This window comes from Chelmon rostratus, chromosome 7, assembly GCF_017976325.1.
Source record: "Chelmon rostratus isolate fCheRos1 chromosome 7, fCheRos1.pri, whole genome shotgun sequence".
NCBI classification, from domain to species: domain Eukaryota; kingdom Metazoa; phylum Chordata; class Actinopteri; order Chaetodontiformes; family Chaetodontidae; genus Chelmon; species Chelmon rostratus.
The window spans coordinates 8,686,773-8,707,286 of NC_055664.1; the positions used below are offsets into that span (position 1 = coordinate 8,686,773).

A 20,514-nucleotide genomic window follows, 5' to 3' on the forward strand; every position below is an offset into this window, starting at 1 on the left:
GCTACAATCCTGCTTGTGTGAAACCTTTTAATGTAGAAATTGGTAGGTGTGCTCACTGTCCCGAAAATGTGAGCCTTATACTGTATATTATTTGAAATTAAATGACAGGGTTGTGGAGTTGTGGGGCATTTTCTTCCTCAGTGTTTTGTAAAAGTTTACAACAACAAGTCACTAAGAACAACATGCCATTCATCAGTTGGCATGTCAGGACAATGTGCAGAGGAGGAGGAGTGGGATTACGAGATTGATGGAATTCCTCGGGTTGGAAAATAGTTTGTCCCAGACATCAAGATCAATATTTTATACTGTATGTAATGCAGAGTGTTAGCTTCTCTGTCAAATGGCTTGCTCTGACCTTATGGTGGATGCTATTGTGACAAATGTTCCATTGACCTCTGTAGAGTGGAAAGAAAACAGCAATAAAGTCGATGTCGTGACAAACATTGTCCAACTATAATGCAGACATTAATATAAATTTCATGTGTTTATGTAAAGGATGAACAGGTTTTAGTCTGTATTTGTAACTTCTATTGTTTCAAATGTTCTTGCATAAATTTAGAAAGGAGGTCTCGTTCAGGTCACTGCAGTTTTTACGACAGTGGCCGTCTTCAGCAACAGCCCCATCCTCCAACCACCCTGCAATCAGCAGCTGAGTCACAGAGACGTGGCACTGTGGGGGTGGGTGCAGGGCTGGAGATGCTGCAGCTTCTGTGAGGCACGAAAACTGAGTGAAGTTTTTGAAGTCCTGGAAGCTTCCCTTTGAATCACATCTGTCTCACAAGGATAAACTAATAAAACTATTGCTTTTCTTTCGGAACATCTGCAAACAATGTTCCCATTCACTGATGTGTTAACTACTGAGATTGCAGAATAATGGCGCTCCACAGAGGTTTACACACTCAACCTTTCAGACAATGACCATGAAAATAACGTTGTTACCTCTCATGTTTTCATGCATAAGAATCATTCCCTTCATATTAACACACAGCTTATTCTTTAGCTTTTACATGTGATGAAACCAGTGGTACAGATTGAGTCAGCAAGCAGCTGTAGGACCTAGAGGTTAAGCATTACATCAGCTGCTAACGCTGACCAAGAACCAGCGTTTCTGTCTGCAGCCACTGCTGGGAAAGTTACACAGCTGAGCCCAGACCAGCAGCGAGGAGTTAGCTGCCCCCCTCTGTCTGTGGTTTCAAGGGGGACGTCACAGCTCTAAACTTCCTGAGGAAAGACAGACGCCCTCATTTGAATATCCCATTCCCACTTCTAGAAAGTTCTCACACTGGATATATAGAGCAGGAGACCGTGTTACAGTTACACTTTCCACAGGACACAACTGAGAGGAGACGCCCAGCGAATCTGTGCCAGGTAAGGATTAGAAAATACCTCTTTGTTTTCAGAAAGGAATGCAGAGGGTGAACGGGCTGCTTTGTGTTCTATGGTTTAAAGTTACAGAGCAGCATTTTTCCTTTTTGACCAGTTTTAAATCTCAAATGTCTCTCAGGATGTTTGACCTGCACGCTGAATATTTTAGTTTAGCTGCAGAGAAAAAAGAATCAATCTTGTTGCAGAGCTTAAAGTTTTTAAACTGATCCCAGCATGATGATACTAAAACTTTTTTGCCTCTTGCATGTCGCTGCTTTGCTATTGCTGTCTATTTAAATGTATTAAGTGCTATCAAATTCACGTGGAAAGTACTTGATATTAATTCATTCTGGTCTTTTGATGAACTTAAATCCATTACTTTTTGATGATGAGGGGCTCAACCCTCTCCTCTACAGATCAGTGCTGCTCGACTGTGGCACAGCTGATTGGACGGAAGTTTTTTTTCTGGTTCACACTAAGCCAATGAAAAAAGTGTACGTGTCTGATTGTGAATGAGTGATGACTAACTTGTATAATAACTAAATGACAGCTTAAATGTTAAAGTCTAAAGGTTGAAAAGTGGGAAATAAGAGACAATCAGACAGCACAGAATATGTCTCCGTCAGAGCCTGTGTAATGTTTTACTGCCTGCTCTATGGAGATTACTACATACATCTTTTGTCTTCCAGAATGAAAGTCGCAGACATGAAAACACCTCAAGGTATAAAAACATGATGCAAAGTCATTTCTGCTGTATCACAAATATGCAAATACAGATTTTCAGACAGCATATCTCTGCACTCAGAACGGTGGAGAGGAATCAGTAGCGTGTTTAGAGATGCCGATGCAGCTGGATAATTACAGCCTTATGTATTTGGTCCTTTGTTTGAACAAGTGATGGGATGAGTTAGATTTAGCCTGCAGGCAAACGCCCTTTCTTTGGGAAAAAAGAAGGCTCAGAGTGCCTCTGCAGAGAACTTTTAAAACCAGAGACTGGACCGCACGTCTACACAGTGAAACACATTGTTGTTGGACCTTACTTCCTCTGGCTCAAGTGAAAGTGATTAAAGTGATTAAAGTGCCGACTTGCAACAGTTTGCATCGATTACAATAAACGCAGAGAAGAGGGAGGCATCATGTTTCAATCTCCAGTCAGCGCTGAGCTTCACTCTGACTGGATGGCAGCTCCAGAGCCTCAGTTGCTGCTGACGTGGCAAGGAACATGTCTGCCTGAAACTGGAGGCATTCCCAAGCTTCTGTGTGGGCTGAGCCAGCCTGGCCCTTTCACTAACAGCCTCACATCCCAGTCATAGTCGCTGTCCTGGCATTTCCTTCCTGATTGCATTAAATTAAAGACAGTTCTGAAGATATTCTGACATATGCATTCCATCTCAGACTCAATACACATTTCTGATTTATTTGATTTTAGGAAAGCAATCCAGGTTAAGTAATGTTAAGTTTAACTTTTTCTTTTGCTGCGCTTTCACAGGCTGCCACAGCTGCTTTTGGAGACAGACAGGATGTGGATGACAAACGTTGTAGCTCTCTGCCTGCTGGCCGTCGTGGCCTCTGCAGAGGACAAGAAGCTGAGCAGCCATGCCACAACTCTGGCTGATAACAGCGCCAATCTGGCCTTCAGGTCTGAAACTTGTGTATGACTGTAACTATAATTAAGCGTAATATCTTTACATATATATGTTTTTTTGTTGTTGTTGGGAACACAAGCAAACAATCTTTGCTGTCATTTTGATTTAGCCTGTACCACAACATGGCAAAGGATGGTGATACGGAGAACATCCTCATCTCTCCTGTGGTGGTGGCCTCCTCTCTGGGGATGGTGGCTCTTGGCAGCAAGGCCGCCACTGCCTCCCAGGTCAAAACCGTCCTCAGTGCTGACAAACTGAAAGATGAGCATCTGCATGCAGGCCTGTCCGAGCTGCTCACCGAGGTAAATACAACAATATCAAATTATATCCAATGTCGTGTGTCCCAGAATTTAAAATTGATGTCATTATTTTTCGTACCTGCCTCCACACACTCCACAGCCTCAAACTAGACCCTCAGTGCTTTCTATATTTTACTCATTTGTTATGCGCTGCTCCCTCCCAGGTGAGCGATGCCAAGAAACGCAACACTACCTGGAAGATCAACAACCGCCTCTATGGCCCCAGCTCCGTCTCCTTTGCTGATGAGTTTGTGAAAAGCAGCAAGAAGCACTACAACTACGACCATTCGAAAATAAACTTCAGGGACAAGAGGAGTGCGGTGAACTCCATCAACGAGTGGGCTGCCAAGTCGACAGGTGGCAAGCTGCCAGAGATCACCAAGGATGTGCAGAACCCAGACGGAGCCATGATTGTCAACGCTATGTTCTTCAAACGTGAGTTTAAGTAGTGTGTCTTATTCAAAGCCTTGTAATTTTTTTTGCTTCTGATCATAACTGAAACTGCAGATGTGTGACTGAGTCCTCCATGTTTTGTCCCACAGCTCACTGGGATGAGAAATTCCATGATAAAATGGTGGACACACGTGGTTTCCTGGTAACTCGCTCATTCACCATTGGGGTTCCCATGATGCATCGCACAGGTGAGTTTCTCCAGCATCTCTTCTCCTTCTCCTTCTCCTTTTATGGTGCTAAAACTGATTCTACCAACAAGAATGCAAGGAAGACGAGATGTCTGAGCTGTGCGGTCTTCGCAGGTCTCTATGACTTCTTTGAGGACACAGAGAACAACATCTTCGTGCTGAGCATGCCTCTGGGCCAGAAGCAGGCTTCCATGATCCTCATCATGCCCTACCACCTGGAGCCCCTGCAACGCCTGGAGAAACTCCTGACCAGGAAGCAGGTGGACACCTGGCTCAGCAAGATGGAGAACAAGGCTGTGGCCATTTCCCTCCCCAAAATATCACTGGATGTCAGTCACAACCTGCAGGTAAATGGTGGCAATTTGTTGGATCGGCTGGTTGTAACAATACAAGGTTAAAATCTAGACGTCTAAAAATGAACCAGGAACCCTTCTGACTTGAGCAACTCTCTGTCTTCTCTAGAAACACCTGGCTGCGCTCGGCCTGACCGAGGCTGTGGACAAAGCCAAGGCTGACTTGTCCAACATCTCCGGAAAGAAGGACCTGTACCTCTCGAACGTCTTCCACGCGTCAGCCTTGGAACTGGACGTGGATGGAAACCCGTTCGACGCCAGCATCTTCAGCTCCGACAAGCTGAGGAACCCCAAACTTTTCTACGTAGATCACCCCTTCATTTTCCTGGTGAAGGACAACAAGACCAACTCCATCATGTACATCGGCAGGGTGGTTAGACCTAAAGGAGAAAAGATGCGTGATGAGCTATAGTGTTGTGAATTGTGTTGCTTAGCTGTGTTATTTGTGAAAAGATGGCAGGAAACATTCGATATTTCTGGTATGTCTGTTACCTCATGAGCACATTCCGGTAGGCAATCTGTGTACTGAGTATCTGAGCTGTTTCTAGACACACTAAACCTTCCCAGGGAACAATTCTGTATGAACAGCCATAAGCCACTTTGGATTGCATAATGCTCTCACTTACAAATATGTATTTGAGATTTCCATGAACACCAGTTGGCTCAGCAGACAGCATGCTTATATTAAGTATGATCTCTTTTTCGTTTCACCCTGTTCTATTCGGCGACAATCCGTGCGTGCTTTCTTGCATTATCTTTAATGTTTAAAGAAAAAAAGACCTTTGCACAATCTTATTGAGCAGTTCTGTCCCAATCCTTTCCTTTCACTCTCACAGTTTTTTTTTTATTTCGCACCAGTCTGCACTGAATTGTTCCTCTGCACCAGATGAGCCTGCAGAGAAAAGGTGGCAAGTATCTGGTGTTTCCTTTGTGTTCACTTGCCAACCAATCTGTGTCATCCTCAATGCTGTAGGTATTTTCCACAGAGAAGCTGCAGGAATTGTGTGATTACAAAATAATGTGTTCATTTTTCAATAAAAACGAAGAAAATGATTCTTGTGTGTGTGTTTGTGTGTGTGTTCTATTTTTGCAAAGTATGTCTGAATACCATCCAAAAACAGTTGATGCAGTCCTCTGGAGCCCTGAGCAGAGGTATGTGAGCTCGCTAGAGTTAACATCTCAGAGGAAAAGAACAACAATCTTTCCAGTCGGCTGGAGGTCAAACAGTCCTCCCAGCTCTGGAATGTAGGGATTTGACACTGAGGGCCCTTTCCTTATATCACTAGTCTGCCGTAGACAACTATCCAGAGAATTTTGTGGTTCATTTCCCTCACCACCACAAGCCTAAAAAATGAAGTCAGTGGGATATTTGTTGGGATGTCTCAAACAGAGGAAAAGCTGGAGTACAGGGCTCTCATGGTGAGTGCAGAAACTCAATCTCCTGTTCCTGTCCAGCACAGCAAATAGAAAGGTGTAGCTGCAGCGCAGCGGTAGGTTGACAAAAGAATCCATATTAGTGGTTTTACGACACATTTCACACAGCCAATCACAAGACTTAACTCAAAATTTCATCTTTGAAAGAGACAAATGCACTAAGGATTTCTATGTAAGAGCTATAGTGCCACCCTGTGGCTGCAAAAAGGAAAAGGACTGGTTACACTATGGAGAGCCAAACAATGTATACGTGTAACAAATCAGTGATTTAATTACTTATGTCATATTTACATACACCTTATACTTCGCATTGCAGTGACAATATACAAGACAAACAACAACATATAAATAACACAATATACATGTTTCTGACTGACTCTGCGGTTGTTTTGTACGCCAAGCATGAATCAAGCTGCTCTGATAGTCAACATTAATATGATTTAATGCAGGGGCTTATTTCCGAATAGAAACAATAATAATTAGAAAAATAATTGTCTATGGTCTGGTTGAGAGAGACTTTCACAAATTTCACAAATACATTTCTATCAAATAACATCTGATGATATTTGTATCTAGTTTCATATTATATTTCATATGTTTCATTATATTTCATATCATATTAGTGTGTGTGCTCTCATGTACTCCCTTATGCCTTTTTGTAACTGGGATAAACATGTTGCCTTTAATTGTTACTCTGAGTCGATTCATTCGAGGCTCCGAAGAAAATATCTTAATTTGAACACTAGATGGTGCTCTTAAACATCTCTCAGACACGTCACGCACCTGAGAAGGAAACAACACCTGAATTCCCGAATAAAGTCTTTAGATGTAACATAGTGGAACATTGATACCGTGGAACAGCATGTGTTTTTGGACAGTTTGGTTGCTGGTGTTAAATAAATTGTTGTGTGAGCATCAACAGTTCTCATACGAAAAAAAAAAAACAACAAAACAAACAAAACAAGGTTTTGTTATAATGCTGAAATGTTGGGGAAAAAATGGACACCACAAATCTTTTCCTGATGAACTTCACAGAATTTGTGACTTTGTATTACAGGTCTTTGAATGGCATCAAACAAACACAGCAGGAGAACTTTGTATATTCAGCCATGTAGCCAATTCATTGCAATTTACTTTGACTGAATTGTTGATTATAGGTGCTGAGTGATTTAAAACCATCACTGAAAACTTTGAAACAGCAACATGTTTCACCGAAGGGCCTTAAAACCGTATTGACTATTGGAAATCATCAAAAGAGAATCATTTTCATTACTTTCGTTGCATTGCTATTACTTTCCAAGCACTATCATCCTTTCATTCATGTAAATAAAAGGGTGACAGCTTTAATTTTCTTCAAAGAATGTGTAAGAGCGGGCTCACATGAACTTGACTGACGCTTCCTTGTCATCCAGCTCTGATATAGCAGAAGTAAAGGTGGCAGAATTGTTTTTTTCTCTTTTGATAATTATATACAGTAGCAGCCTTTGCCTCCAACTTTGCAGAGCTAATAACATATAATATTCAGCCGTAGCTGAGTAGCAGCCTCGGCCCCGCAACTCTATTGTGAGCTTTCATGGCAAACTAAAAACAGACATTATCACCAGAAAATAAAACATTTCATTTTGAAATAGGCGTTTGGGGCGTTCAATCGTCTGATGGGTGAACCTCTGGTTGCCCTGAAATAGGTGACCACTCAGTGGCCAGTGAGTGCAGAGAGGAGTGAATGAGTGCATCCTTCATTCAGGAGCGGTGCAGCTTCCCTGTGCTACTTGCAGCAGGTACCGTGCGTAGACAGGTAATGCGCCGACTCTCATTAAATTAGCACCGTCGTGTTCTGCTGCGCTGGCTGCAGGCAGATTAGCCAGCCAGTGGACAATCCTCTTAAACAGGTCTGCATTAAGCCACAGTGGGAGGCTGGGTGGTGCTCTCGGTCCTCTGCCTGCCCCTCCCAACTCTTTGTCTCTTTCTTTCTCTGCATGTGTCCTCCTCTCCTCTGCTCCTCTGGTTTGGTTTGGATCTTTCCTTCTCCTCCTCTTGTTCAGATCTTTTTGTCCACCTGCCTGTTGGCCTTGCGAAAAAGAGTCTTGATCTCCTCTGTCACCATCTCCTGCCAGTTGTCCCTATGAATAGAGCGAGCGGAGTTAAGACCAAAATTGTATTTTTAAAGACACATTTGTTTTTAAACCGAAGTCTTGGATTCTAAGACATGAAAATGCTAAGAAAACACACCACAAAGCAGACAAAAACGCAACAAACACAGTCAAAAACACAGCAAAATAAATGAGAGCTAATTATGAAAATGTGCCAGCCGGCCACAAGAAAAGTGAATGGGCTAAACAAAGAGGGCCTCCGCCAATCTGCTTAACAAGATGTGGAAGGTGATAAGATCAAGAGAATGATGAGACTAGTAGGTCAGAGGGCAATCAATAAGGATCAAGGATCAATGAGACAAAACTGTGGGCGTGCAGGCTCAGAGGTCGCATTTGGTCACATCAAACTGACAGCCACAGTAACACTTCCACCACACAACACCAGCCGGCATGCAGGGCTCTACCTCCTGTGCTGGGACTACGAAGGTCAAGCCTTTTTCTCAGCTTTCTTTCTCCTGTACGCAGCTATATCCTCAGGGTTCAGCCCGTGATTGTCTTGCCTGAGGTAACATAGTTGCAATTTGCATGAGTCAGAAGTCTGCTTAGCGGCAGGAAGCAGTAACATGTTTGCAACCCTGATGAGGCGTAACATTACAAAAGATATATCTGCAAAAGGAACTATTAGAACAAGCTATGATTTCTCTCCTCGTGCTAATGTTTTAATCACTATATGTTAAAGAATTTGTACACATTTAGTTATTTTTGATTTAGCCATACCAATGGTTCAAGGAGTGGCAGTAGGGTGGAGCTCTTACCCTGGTTTGATCTCTGGCGGTTTTGGCAAAGGCTTTGTAAAGTTAGTTTTCCCCACAAGCCAGTATGTCTCCTCAATACCTTTACCCTGAAATAACAACAAAACAAAAGAAGGCATGAATCATTAGGCTAAAATATTTGTCTCCATTGCCAAACACTGATGTTATAAGTGAAATGAGACTCTGTTACCTTTAGCTCTGTCTTGCCTCTGACTTCTATTTTATAGCCCTCATTAAGAGAGTGGAGGATCTTCACAGTGCTCATATTTACATGGATTCTATAAGCTGAGGAACAAAGAGAAGGAGAGGACAAAATTAGAGCAGAGGAAAACATGAAACAACACAACAAAGTATGGTGGGTGTGTGCACAGGACGCTCACGCAGCCCAGTGGATTCCATGCGAGAGGCAGTGTTGACCGTGTCTCCAAAAAGGCAGTACCGAGGCATAGTCAGACCGACCACCCCCGCAACACAGGGCCCTGAAAACACGGCAAAAATGAAGCAGTTGGTCCAGTTTAAAGATGGATTCAACACTAAGAGTGAGACTGAGAACGTCACAAAGTCCATTTTAAGGCCATGGCCGTAGCCATGTATTGCCAAATGGAAATAAATGCAGACAAACACATGCGCCTGAAATAAGCCCCATGATCATCCTCCTCTTCACTGTGGTCCAAAGAGACGCGCAGCATTTAAATGCTGTACGCTGCAAACAGAGTGACGTGAGTCTCACCTGAGTGGATTCCTATGCGTATCCTGACCGGCACGTCTGGCATGTGCCGCATGTGGAAGGTTCCTACTGAGCTGAGGATGTTCAGAGACATGTTGGCGATCTCAGCTGCGTGCTTGTTGCCGTTTCTCTTTGGCAGACCCGATGCAACCATGTAGGCGTCACCAATGGTCTCAACCTAGACAATGTCAGCATATTATTCACTTAGGGGCACATCAGGGTGTGTATGTGTGCTATAGAGACATGCTATTGAATAACTTGTTGTTCATTTTTTAAACTGCAAAACAGCCAGTGTTACTCTACCTTTTGCTGTTTCTCAATGCAAAAGTTTTCATAAACAAACCCTGTCTGCTCTATCTAACACTCTGGTAGAAAATGACAGTTTAATAGAAATGTTGAGCGCGTTCTCTGACCTTGTAGACGTCGTGGTTACTGAGCACGGCATCAAACAGAGAGTAGAGGTCGTTGAGAAGGTCGACCACCTCGATGGGATCGCTGAGCGAGGAGATGGTAGTGAAACCCACAATGTCGCTGAAGTAGATCGTCACCTGGTCGAAGTACTCTGGCTCCACTGTGGCTCCGGTCTTCAGGGCCTCGGCCACAGAGCTGAAGACGGAGGCGCAGAAACGTCACAAGAGTCAGAGGATCAGGGGTTTTATGAGCTGAATGTACCTAAACTCATTAGAATTGCATTCAGATTCTGATTTTTGAGTAAAACTTTACTCTGCTTTATTGTGTGTGTGTGTGTGTGTGTGTGTGTGTGTGTGTGTGTGTGTACAGACTCACGGTGGGAGCATTTCTGCCAGTAGCTTTTCTGTTCTCTGTTTCTCCACCTCCAGCTCCTCCGTCCTCTCTCTGATGAGGTCCTCCAGATTGGAGCTGTACTGCTCCAGCATCCTCAGCATGGAGTCGATGATGTTAGTCTTCTTACCCTTGTTGATTAACTTGAACTACGCACAAAGAAACACAGAATCATGACAAACAAGATATGCAATGTTCTTTACACTGGTTTGTTTGAGTGGGGTAATAGATAATCGTAAGGGTCAAACAATGTGGCCACAAGGTTGCAGTGGTGGATGCTGATATACATATTCACCATCAACTAGCTGCTTATTAACATGCATATTAGTAGCATATTGGCACTTTATTAGTCATTATAAAGCACTTATTAATGCATTATTCTACATGGCTAAATTCTACAACTACTAGGACATTAAGAGACACTTAATTATTACTTATTGATACAACGTAAGGACGTTGTTTTACATGAATTACAATCTTAATAACTTAGCCCTTATTCTTAAAAACTCTAACACCCAGAATAAGGCATTAATAAGTGCTTTATAATGAATAAAAAAGAGCCAATATCTACTAATGTGCATGCTAACACGAGACCAGTTCATGCTAATTATGTGTATCATAATATGAAGCATTACTGTGCCATGCTAGCATTTCTATGCTGCTTTATGATTTTACTCCACTACACTGATTTAACACTTATAGTTATTTACTCACTTTCTACATCATAGGCTTATATGATCTGATGCAACACTATTTTACTTATCTACCCAGTCATATATAATGCATTTAAAATGTTCTTATATGTGTTTGTTAGTGATTAAAAACAGAATAATCTTGCTTTCTTATAATAAAATACAGAATGAGTACTTTTTTTTCTTTTGAAGAGATGACTCTATAGTCTGTACTTTTACTTTAATACTCAGGACTTTTACTTGTAATGTATTTCTAGGTAAGGAAGGATCTGAGGACGTCTTCCCCCACTGCAAGGGTGCCCTCAAACAAGTACCCTGTCAAAGATCTCATCTATTGTCGGTCTGCGGTCAGGCAGTTCGCTCCAGCACTGCTTCATCAGCTGGATGCACTCCAGAGGAGCCTGGTCAGGAGCCACAGTGGGGCGGCACATTGGAGGAGGCTTCTTCACCTTCCGGATGATCTCTGGCGAGGAGACAGAGGAAATGTCAGTCAAGTTTCAAATGGAGGTACGTATCGTCCCAGTATTCTGTTCAGTGGTTGGCTGTGAGCTCTGTTGCACAGTAGAAGCACAAGAAAAAACACATTTTCATGACAGCTTCTATTCATCTACATCTCCTCCTCCCTGATGGATACACACCCTCGGGCGATAGACCCAGCATGCAGTACGGCGGTCCTCTGACCACCACCTCTTGAAGGATGATAGAAAAGCTGTAAACGTCTCCCTTGTAGGTGCCTTTGCGTGAGCTTGCAAGGTCCCTTAAGAACTCTGGAGCTGTCCAAAACAGATCTAAGTGGGAAAAAATATGTAGAGTGAGGGTTTGTGTTTGTGTCAAAGCATTCAGCCTTAACACCACACTTACGGTAATGCTGCAGATAGCACATTCATCCATAGCCAGCTACCAGGTACTGTACACACAGTATTGTATATAGTGTAACAAGATGCATTCAGGTACCTTCGGGTGGAGGTTCTTCTATAGGAGCTTTCTGAGATTCCAGCAGCTCGTTGAAGCCATAGTCTGTAATCTTGAGGACAAAACGTCCGTCTACCACACAGTTACGAGATTTTAGTCTGCCATGGGGGAAATCTCTGTGGTGCAGGTATTTCATACCCTGGAAGCACAATATGGTAAACTGTGTAGTTAATCATGACGAAAATACCACATAAACTGTGCAAGCACAAGACAACAATGGCGACAACTAGTGGCTAATTATTTTTAACCATATTCAGTATATCAGTGTTTTACCTTGATGAGGTCAAGCACAAGTGAGGATTTGAACATCCAGTCTAATTTCACGTCCTCGTTCCTCAGCAGGTCCTGCAGGCTGCCACGTGAGCAGTGCTCCGTCACCACTGCAAACATGGAGCAGTCCGAGAAGAAGCCCAGGAACGGATTCACGTTCTCGTTTCTCAGGTCTTTCATCTGACAAAGCAAATAAACAAGTTCATGGAAAGGAAGGTGTGTTTAGATAATCACAATATCATAATCATCTACATTAATCACTGCTACTGCAACTCCATGAACAGTTTGAGCTTTTAACAGCGTCATGTCTGATATGTAGGCCTGAGTGTTAGCCTGAGTATAAGATCAAGCTATGTATGATATTTGATGCAGTATGCAGCTTTTTCAACCCACCTAATTACAGTAAAAATACAATTCTGTGCCAGTGGTTCTTCTTACAGGTAAAGACATGTTTCTCTACCTTTGTAAAAATCTTGGTGGTGCTCTGCTTCACTTCCTTGAACTGTCCGTCCTCAAATTTCTTCAGCCACACCCAGTCACCCTGGAAGAGAAGTGTTGCAGTGGCATCAAACTTTTATCTCGGGCATTGTTTTGCACATGCAGTTTTTGGAAAAGTTGCAGATTTCTCAAAAGAGGTATCTTGTTTTTGTTTTTTGGTTTATTGCTGCCTGCTCATCCACTCACCCACAAAGAATGACCTCAGTCTTACACAAAAGTACAAAAACGCACATTGAACCTCACCCTAACTTTAGCCAAATCAATTAGCTGCATGCTCTCCTTGCCCTTAGGGTCCAACTTAACCGTACCCTCCAAAAACTGAACTTACAAACAACCACACTTACATACTTACTCCACTTTTGAGTATTTACACAGATTTAAGCAGCACTGACTCATACCTACCTCATACACAGCTACATTGGTGGTCTCATGAGTTGCCGTCTGCATGCTGTTCACAGAGTGTGAGCGGTCTGCAGATTTATCCTCCAGAGTGCTCTTAGACTCGCTCAGATCTTCCAAAGTGATTTTCTGTTGGACGTAAAACAAATGAGCTGTATCCTGAAACATGTCTTTTCCCATATTTTCACCTATCAATCAAAGTGTTGTGTACAAAGAATGTGGGAAAAACATACTACAATAGATTAGTGTGAGTCTAATTTGATGAGTGGGAGGCAGTGACGCTGCTCACCTTTTTGCTAAGCTGAGGATTGATAAACGTGAGATCCTCTAAGGTCAGGAGGATCCGATTGGGACCTTTGACCAGCTGGATTTGTTGGAGTCTCCTCCTGCCAATGAGATTTAGAAAAGATAGGAAATCACTTCAACCAATGGCAACGTGTTTCCTAACTACATCAGGGATCATCTTTGGAGCAAAGACAGATGATGAGCAAAAGGAGCTCATCCTTAAGTGAGAACTACTTTTAGTCTCCTGTTAGAAAAATGGTCGTCAGATGGATAGATGTAGCGTAAGGGTGAGGCTTTTGTGATATGAGTAATCATGTCTCTAGCTTCGGAAAAGACATTCACATGAGTCCAACTGTTTTCTTTAAAGGGCTTTCAAAATAAAGCTAACTGTGAGCTATTGCCATGGTTCAAGGAAATCAGTAGTGTGGTTTGAACCCTTTTGACCTCTTCTTGCTAGCACCAACTACTATCAAAAGCCGGAGTCAAACTGTCCAAACTGCAGAGTTCAGGTAGAGTACCTGATATAAAAACTTAGAGCGAGCCCTCCTACAGCCAGAGTGAAGATGACAGCAACCACCACTATGATGTAAGTGACCTCCACACCTGAGGATGACAACAGGCAACTTGATGTTATGGGAAATGAGGACTGATGAATAAATGACAAAGTGCATGGCGAACCATAAACCATACCATAAAACTGTGAAGACTCGAGCAAACACATCCATGCATATCCACGTGCACCAGTATTCACTCGCAAACATGCCTCTTACCTCCCGTGCAGATTGCGTTCTTGTCAAACCAGCAGCTGGAGTCAGAAGGCGGAGGAGATCCTCCTGGAAAATGAATGGACCTGCCGGCAAAACGAAGCACTCCGGACACTAGATCCACCATATAGGCTTGGTACAGCTGGCTCCCCGTGTTGTCAGAGTCCAGGATGACATAGCTGGTCTTAACTTCCCCGCTAGTGTCCACCTTGACCTTCTGGTTGAAGCCACTGAAGGTTGTGTTCTTCGTGAAATAGGCCAGGTTTGAGCCTGACAGCCGCATGCCTGCCCTCCTGGCATTGTGGATGGACTTGGCCAGCAGGTAGATGCTGTTATAGATGGTCCCGAAGAGCGGATTAACCTGCAAGAAAAGGCACAAAATAAGGACATGATACATCAGAAGAGCAATTTAAATCATCCTCTGCAGAAATGTTGAGCAAAAATCAGAGTTTGAGAGTTGGGCTTACATAGAGGGCTTGTTGATAATGTAGACAAAAATACTAGTTACATATGGAAGGTTTTTAGTATGGTGGGTAAATGAGGTGATGAAGAGCCACCAAACCCAGCAATTTCAGCTAATTACAGTGCAAATAATACTGATAGACAGTAAAAAATGCACACATCTTGAACATCTGAAAATGTGAATAAACTGTCCTGGACGGTCTGTGATGTTTGGTTGTGGTGGAGTTTTTAAGTAAGTACATATCGACATGTGAGTATAGCTGTAAGACAGGCTTTAAAAATGTGAACCTAAACTTTAATTTCCTGGCGTGACCATCCAAACAGTTTCTACCTGTTCTGGCTGCACAGCTAGCGTCACTTCCTCGCTGCTCTTGGCGGCAGCGAACGCCTCATTGAAGGACAAAGGCTCGGAGGCCACAGTGATGGTGAGCACAGCGTCATAGGCCTCCCTCAGCCTGCTGTCATTTTGCAGGGGGAAGTAGGAGGTGTTGGTGTAGGGCACGCTGTAGTGGAGGGCGTCGTAGGGCACGAACACATACTTCCCCGAAGTCAGGCCCATTTCCCGTGCTTTGAGAAGAAAAGTCGCCTGCTGCTCCCCTCCAACCAGGACTGAGTGCATGCACATGATGATGACTGAAACACACAAGGGAAAAACAGTAGGGTTTTGCTAAAATATTAGTTTTATGGACATGTGTAGAGTAATATCAGCATGATTTAATATGTCAGTAGGTGCTCTAACCCCCCCTCAAAGGTTTAAACAAACCTACATCATTGAGAAACAGGAGTAAATGCACTTTTTCAGTTACAGCACCTCAAGCATTGGACAGGCTAAAAAGCCAAAATGAGAAGTTGGGGTGTTCTGCATGGAGGATGAAGGCGCTAAACACTTAATTGACCATGCAACTATTATAATATTTGAATCCAGCCTGAGACTTTTCTCCCTCTCACCTCTTTGCTGTCAGCTCTCTATGGTCATGTACGAAAATGCTGGAAAATAGACATAACTAGTGTTGGAAACAAACAGATCACCTTAACCACAAGGTGTAATCAGCAGTGTGAAAATGGCTTCCTGGTCAGGTGGTGGAGGGATAAGCCTCCTGAAGAGGAGGCATGCAGCTGGGATGTTGAATTGAAGTTGACCTGTGATGTAACAGCTGGAGCAGCTGTTTCTACATTACAGGTGTTCTATCATCTATTTCTAGAATTCCACTACCTCAGTTCATTCTAATCCACCCTGTGCTGGTCTCCTCTGGGATCACTTTAACGTGCAGCTCATAATTTTGCAGGGACATTTTTGTCACAGTCATGTAGCAAACCCCAGCATTGATTTTAGACTCACCCCTGACCTCCCCCGCTGCCTGGATCCTCCTCAGCGCGCTCTCCAGCTCGGTCTCATTCATGCCAATAGATGTCACCAGGCCAACGGGCAGCCCCTTGTTCCTCAGAGCGGTAGCAACTCTCCCGGCCGTGTCCCTCCAAATATCCTCATTGGATGAGACCACCACAACGCTGGCCCACCTGAAATGCTTCAACACGGTGAACAGCACGTCAGCGGGAAACGGCGCGGTCCTGGCGAAGGTCGGGTATCCTATGAGGCGGTCCAGCTCATAGTTGACGCAGCTGTAGGAGAAGATGGCCTTGTCCCAGTTCTTGGCCAGCAGGGAAGCTGCAACACAGTATCCCGGGTTGCTGGGGCCCACAAACGCATCCGCCATCTTCTCATAGTAAATGAACGCAGTGAGGGCTTTGGAGGTTTCGCAAGGCTCCTGGAGGATGATGAAGTCCATTTTCAGGCCCAGATCCAGACTTAGGTCTCCGTTTATCCTGCTTACAGCGTGCCTTGCGGCCGCGGCAGGCAGCGCCCTGTAGTAAACAGGGTCGCAGTTCCAAGGCCCCAGAACCCCCACTTTGAAGATCAAACAGCGGACACAACATGGGAACATCAACACTCCGAGGAGGACCCATAACAGAAAGTTATAAAAGGGTAGTGCCGTTAAAGTCGGTCTGCTTTTAATTATGGGCACACATGGATGATTGGCCTCCCATAGCGCCCCTCTGACATTTTGGGGAATATGTTGCATTGTCCTTCCAGGGTGTCCAAGATAGTGAATCAGTTAGACCAGTGACACCTGCAAAACGGGTAAGCCTTAATCATTTATTATTTTCAAGTAAATGGCCATCATGACTGAATTTAAACAAATGCGCCACTTGCCATTTATTTGATGCCATCAGGACGGCGCCGAGGTCCGATGAGACAATCTGACAGGTGTCCTCTCGGATCCGCTTTTCTGTGTCCACATGGACCGTCACCATCCCCAGAAACCTCACCTGCACGCCCCGAGGATCCGACCGAGGCGCGCACCAGTCATCGCGCTTGGACCGCGGGCTGAGAGTGACAGGCAGAGCTCGGGCGCTGGCGTCTGTCGCGTTTGGAGACAACTTCAGCACCCTGGAGAGCTACTTACATCCCGCAGTCAGCGCCTCTGAAGGCTGCCGTGCGTCTCCACTAAACAGCTCTGCTCACAGGCAGCATCTCTGACGAGGGAGGGGAAAATCAGCCCTTCCTTCCTTTTCCTTTATGTCACTCGCGTGTTTGGAAAGACAAAAGAAGACGCATTATTCCAGATGGAGCTCAAAAGCAAGCTCAAAACGAGCGATCAGCCTCAAAAAAACCTAATTAAATAACTCCAGTGGAAGAGTTTTATCAACATAGGGAGGCCAGTGTCAGCTCCAGGCCCATTCAATCAAATCCCTCCAAAGTGACCCGGGGCCAAAACGTAGGTGTTACTCACTAATCCATTTTCAGTGAGGCACAATATAAGAGGATTGGCAACAGGCCACTTTAAAAGCCTTGTTATCGTGCAGGCTGGAGAGGCAACAAGGCCTTTCCCCATCAGCTGACAAGCTCCTCTGGAGGTATACCACAAAGCATTTTTTCCTCACTGAAGACAACAATCATTCAGTCAGTGTAATAAGCCAACATTTTCTGATATGCAGAGTGGGGGTCATTTCTCTCTCCATGGAGACACCTCAGCCACACCGCACGAAGACACCTGAACCGTGCTTTAATTGGTCTAACATGCCCGCAGTACAGCAGGTTCCACAGATTAAATGAATTTGAACCCTGGTGGAGGGCTGGTAATTAAAGATAACGAAGGGCTCTTCCCGTGGGTCCCCTGAGCTCTGCTGCCTTTTGCCTGCGTCAGTTTTTTTAGCCTGCCTGGCAAATGAGTCCAGGAACAGCTGGTTGCCACAACATCAGCGGTGCCTGAAGGTGAAATATGGGCTGGATGGATGACTTAACAGAAATAACAGTGGTAGTGATTACACTGTGGGTCATGTCAGTGATAGCTATAGATCAAAAATCAGTTCTTTATCATAAGAAAGCAAAATATCAAAGACTTTCATAGGATTCAACAGGTCCTTAACATGCCATTGTTATGCTGTACCCTAGAAATAACACAGAACAACACCATCCAAATAAGTTTATGTGCCCTCACTTCCTGACATCATGGTCAGATATGAGCATAGAGTTCTACATTTTAGCCTAAACAAGTAATGCTATGTGGTAATTGCACAGCAAATTTCTAGAGTGAAAAAATCAGGAGTTGGACAAAAAGCAGTGAAGGAGTAAAATTTTTGGAGTTTATTCACACATTGAAACTCCAGCTCGTGTTAACTGTTACTCTTAAGCAGTGTGGAAAAAAGTAGTACATTCACTGGGTGTTCAGGGCAGTCAATCACCTCCACCTGAGAGTTCATTCACAACGTTTCTCTCGCTCCTACTTATACAGAGACAGGTACGTGACCAGTTTTACTTCTTAAACCGTTGTTAATGTTGATATGTTTCGGTTTATGTAATATAAAACTGAATACTGGCCAGGACTAACTGACTTGTAAGTAAGAATGTCAATTTTCCAACTCTTGCAGAACGTGTTTGAACGTTGCTATCAGTGAGACAACTGGGTAAGCTAGCTTCTTCCAGTCGCGCTCATATTTCATGTATTAAATGAACACTGGCTCTTCTCATTACGTCTGGTGTCGTTAAAAAGTAGTTTTGCTAGCTTCGCGTTAGGTTGTTTCTATGTTTTACTGTGTATTTACTGCGCGTGTCGTTTTTAGACTAACTTCTGTAACAACATCGGACTGGACACGCCGCGGCTTAAGGCTGCATGACAGGACACCGGGGCCTTCACGAGAGGAACACTGACAGGTAACAGTAATGCTTCACATTTACCACGAAAAACTTTGACAAGCAACGCGACCGTGACTACTGTAATTGTGAATCAAATGGTGGAAACACGGTCGGCTAGTAGTGCTAAATAATGTGATTAAATGCAGACTAAGCTAATAGAGAACACCAGTGATAACAGTTCATTGTTTAGAGTGCTGTTGTGTGCAGACATTAGATTGCAAGCTCTGTAAATTGGCTATGCTGAGCATAAGCATATTTTTTACACAAACTGTTGCTGTTTTTCAGTCTGCCAGTAACTTTTTTCTACTGGCAAATGGTTTTAAATGGGAAAAGATAGCCCACCCAATTTTTTCTCAAAATATAATTTTTGCCTACACCACACTGGGCCTCCTTTACTTTAAAAATGGTTAAAAATAATGCATTATATACTGTAACAGCCCCAACACAGACAGATTGTTACAGTTACAATCCATTCTTTGCTATTCATGTTTATATTAAATCTCCTTTTTCCCTTAAGTGCTCAAGATGCTGATAAAGGTGAAATACAAAGGGACAAGGAAATATGTTAAACTGGATGAAATCAGCTTCTCCGATTTTATCGGTTTGGGTAAGTTACATTAATTTTGAATTAAGTAATTCATGGGGCTGTAATGATAATGTGTTAATGGAGTATTGCTTGTCATGCTTCAGTTCATCAGAAATTTCTGATACCAGAAGATACAATGCTGAAAATCACAGATGACCAGGGAATAGAGGTGGATGAGGATGTCTTTCCGGAGCTTGCGACAGTTAAAGATGTCTGTTTTGTCATCTACACTGATGGTGGTAAAGTGGTGTCAGTTTGTTTTATTATTATTAAGTGATGATATTCTTGAGAAAAATGTTCCCTTTGAAAGAAATGTGTCAGTGTTTAATTTTTTTTTAATCAAAATAATTTAATATTTTTAAAAAAAGTACAACCAAATGTCTGCTTTTCAGACCTCCAACCACCAGACCTTTCCAAGGACAACGCTGACAGTGCAGACCTGGCCGAGTATATAACACTCACACCATGTGGTAGGGAATGTTATTGTGTTCAGAATGAAAATACTAAGTAACTATTCTCTGTTGATAGCAAGTAGTAATGTTGATTTTGGTGGTCAGGGTTATGCCTTATACACTGATGTTTTTTTTTATCCTCAGATTTCGCACTTCTGCAGCCAGGTGAAGGATCCTCCTCCTCAAGTCTAACAGATACACTGTCCATCTCGAGCTTAAGCAGCCCAAGAAGTGAAACAAGTGATGCCGGATATCAACTTGCTCAACCTGATATGGACAGCACCCGTGCAAGAAGTGTAAGTGTAATAATTTACATTCTTGACAGTTTGCCAGTTGGTTAGCGTAATTTAGGATGCAGATTAAACTCAGGGACTACAGATATTGAAAGCCTAATCCTAATTGATATTTTTTTGTGACAGATTGATGTTTCCTTAAATAATCAGTACTTTTGGCTGCTATGATCTTTTTAAAAATCTATTCCAATTAGGTGGTGGAGCAGATTCTGACCTCAAAGCCAGCAGGGATGACCGTGATCAAGGAGTATGAAGACACAGGGAGTTTGAAAGATTCAACTCGGCGATTAATGGTGAACATCATTGTGGCTCACATGCGTGAAAAGGAAGGGTAAGAAGCTTGATGCTAGTACCTAAATTTTCTTTTTTTTCAGTGAAGGAAAGAATCTTTTCACAAACAGTTTTTATATATTTTAGGAGAGCAGTAGCCAAAACAACCAAGGAGTTTCATGCTCTTGGGATTGTGTCACTCTTCCCA

General features: G+C 43.3%; 2 protein-coding genes across 3 annotated transcripts; one reads left to right on the forward strand and one right to left on the reverse strand.

Annotated features, from left to right (window-relative positions):
- The first annotated feature begins 1,213 nt into the window (after positions 1-1,213).
- On the forward strand, positions 1,214-5,354 carry serpinh1b (serpin peptidase inhibitor, clade H (heat shock protein 47), member 1b). 2 transcript variants are annotated; one of them, XM_041940415.1, is made up of 8 exons: positions 1,256-1,368; positions 2,055-2,086; positions 2,855-3,004; positions 3,121-3,313; positions 3,475-3,745; positions 3,853-3,951; positions 4,066-4,298; positions 4,414-5,354. In XM_041940415.1, the coding sequence occupies exons 3-8, from the start codon at positions 2,886-2,888 to the stop codon at positions 4,714-4,716; spliced, it is 1,218 nt and encodes a 405-aa protein (XP_041796349.1). In that variant the 5' UTR covers positions 1,256-1,368; positions 2,055-2,086; positions 2,855-2,885; the 3' UTR covers positions 4,717-5,354. The 2 variants fall into 2 exon arrangements, with proteins under 2 accessions (XP_041796348.1, XP_041796349.1); XM_041940414.1 differs by lacking the exon at positions 2,055-2,086 and having other exon boundaries at positions 1,214-1,368.
- Positions 5,355-7,637: 2,283 nt separating this feature from the next.
- gucy2f (guanylate cyclase 2F, retinal) lies at positions 7,638-16,955 on the reverse strand. Its single transcript, XM_041940182.1, has 18 exons — positions 15,850-16,955; positions 14,842-15,143; positions 14,055-14,409; positions 13,803-13,887; positions 13,289-13,385; positions 13,003-13,128; positions 12,563-12,643; positions 12,106-12,282; positions 11,815-11,971; positions 11,499-11,648; positions 11,175-11,323; positions 10,154-10,317; positions 9,781-9,973; positions 9,371-9,545; positions 9,021-9,119; positions 8,831-8,925; positions 8,644-8,729; positions 7,638-7,858 (listed from the first exon to the last, which is right to left on the reverse strand). Exons 1-18 carry the CDS (start codon positions 16,589-16,591, stop codon positions 7,777-7,779), a joined length of 3,315 nt encoding a protein of 1,104 aa, XP_041796116.1. The 5' UTR covers positions 16,592-16,955; the 3' UTR covers positions 7,638-7,776.
- Between the last annotated feature and the right edge of the window lie 3,559 nt (positions 16,956-20,514).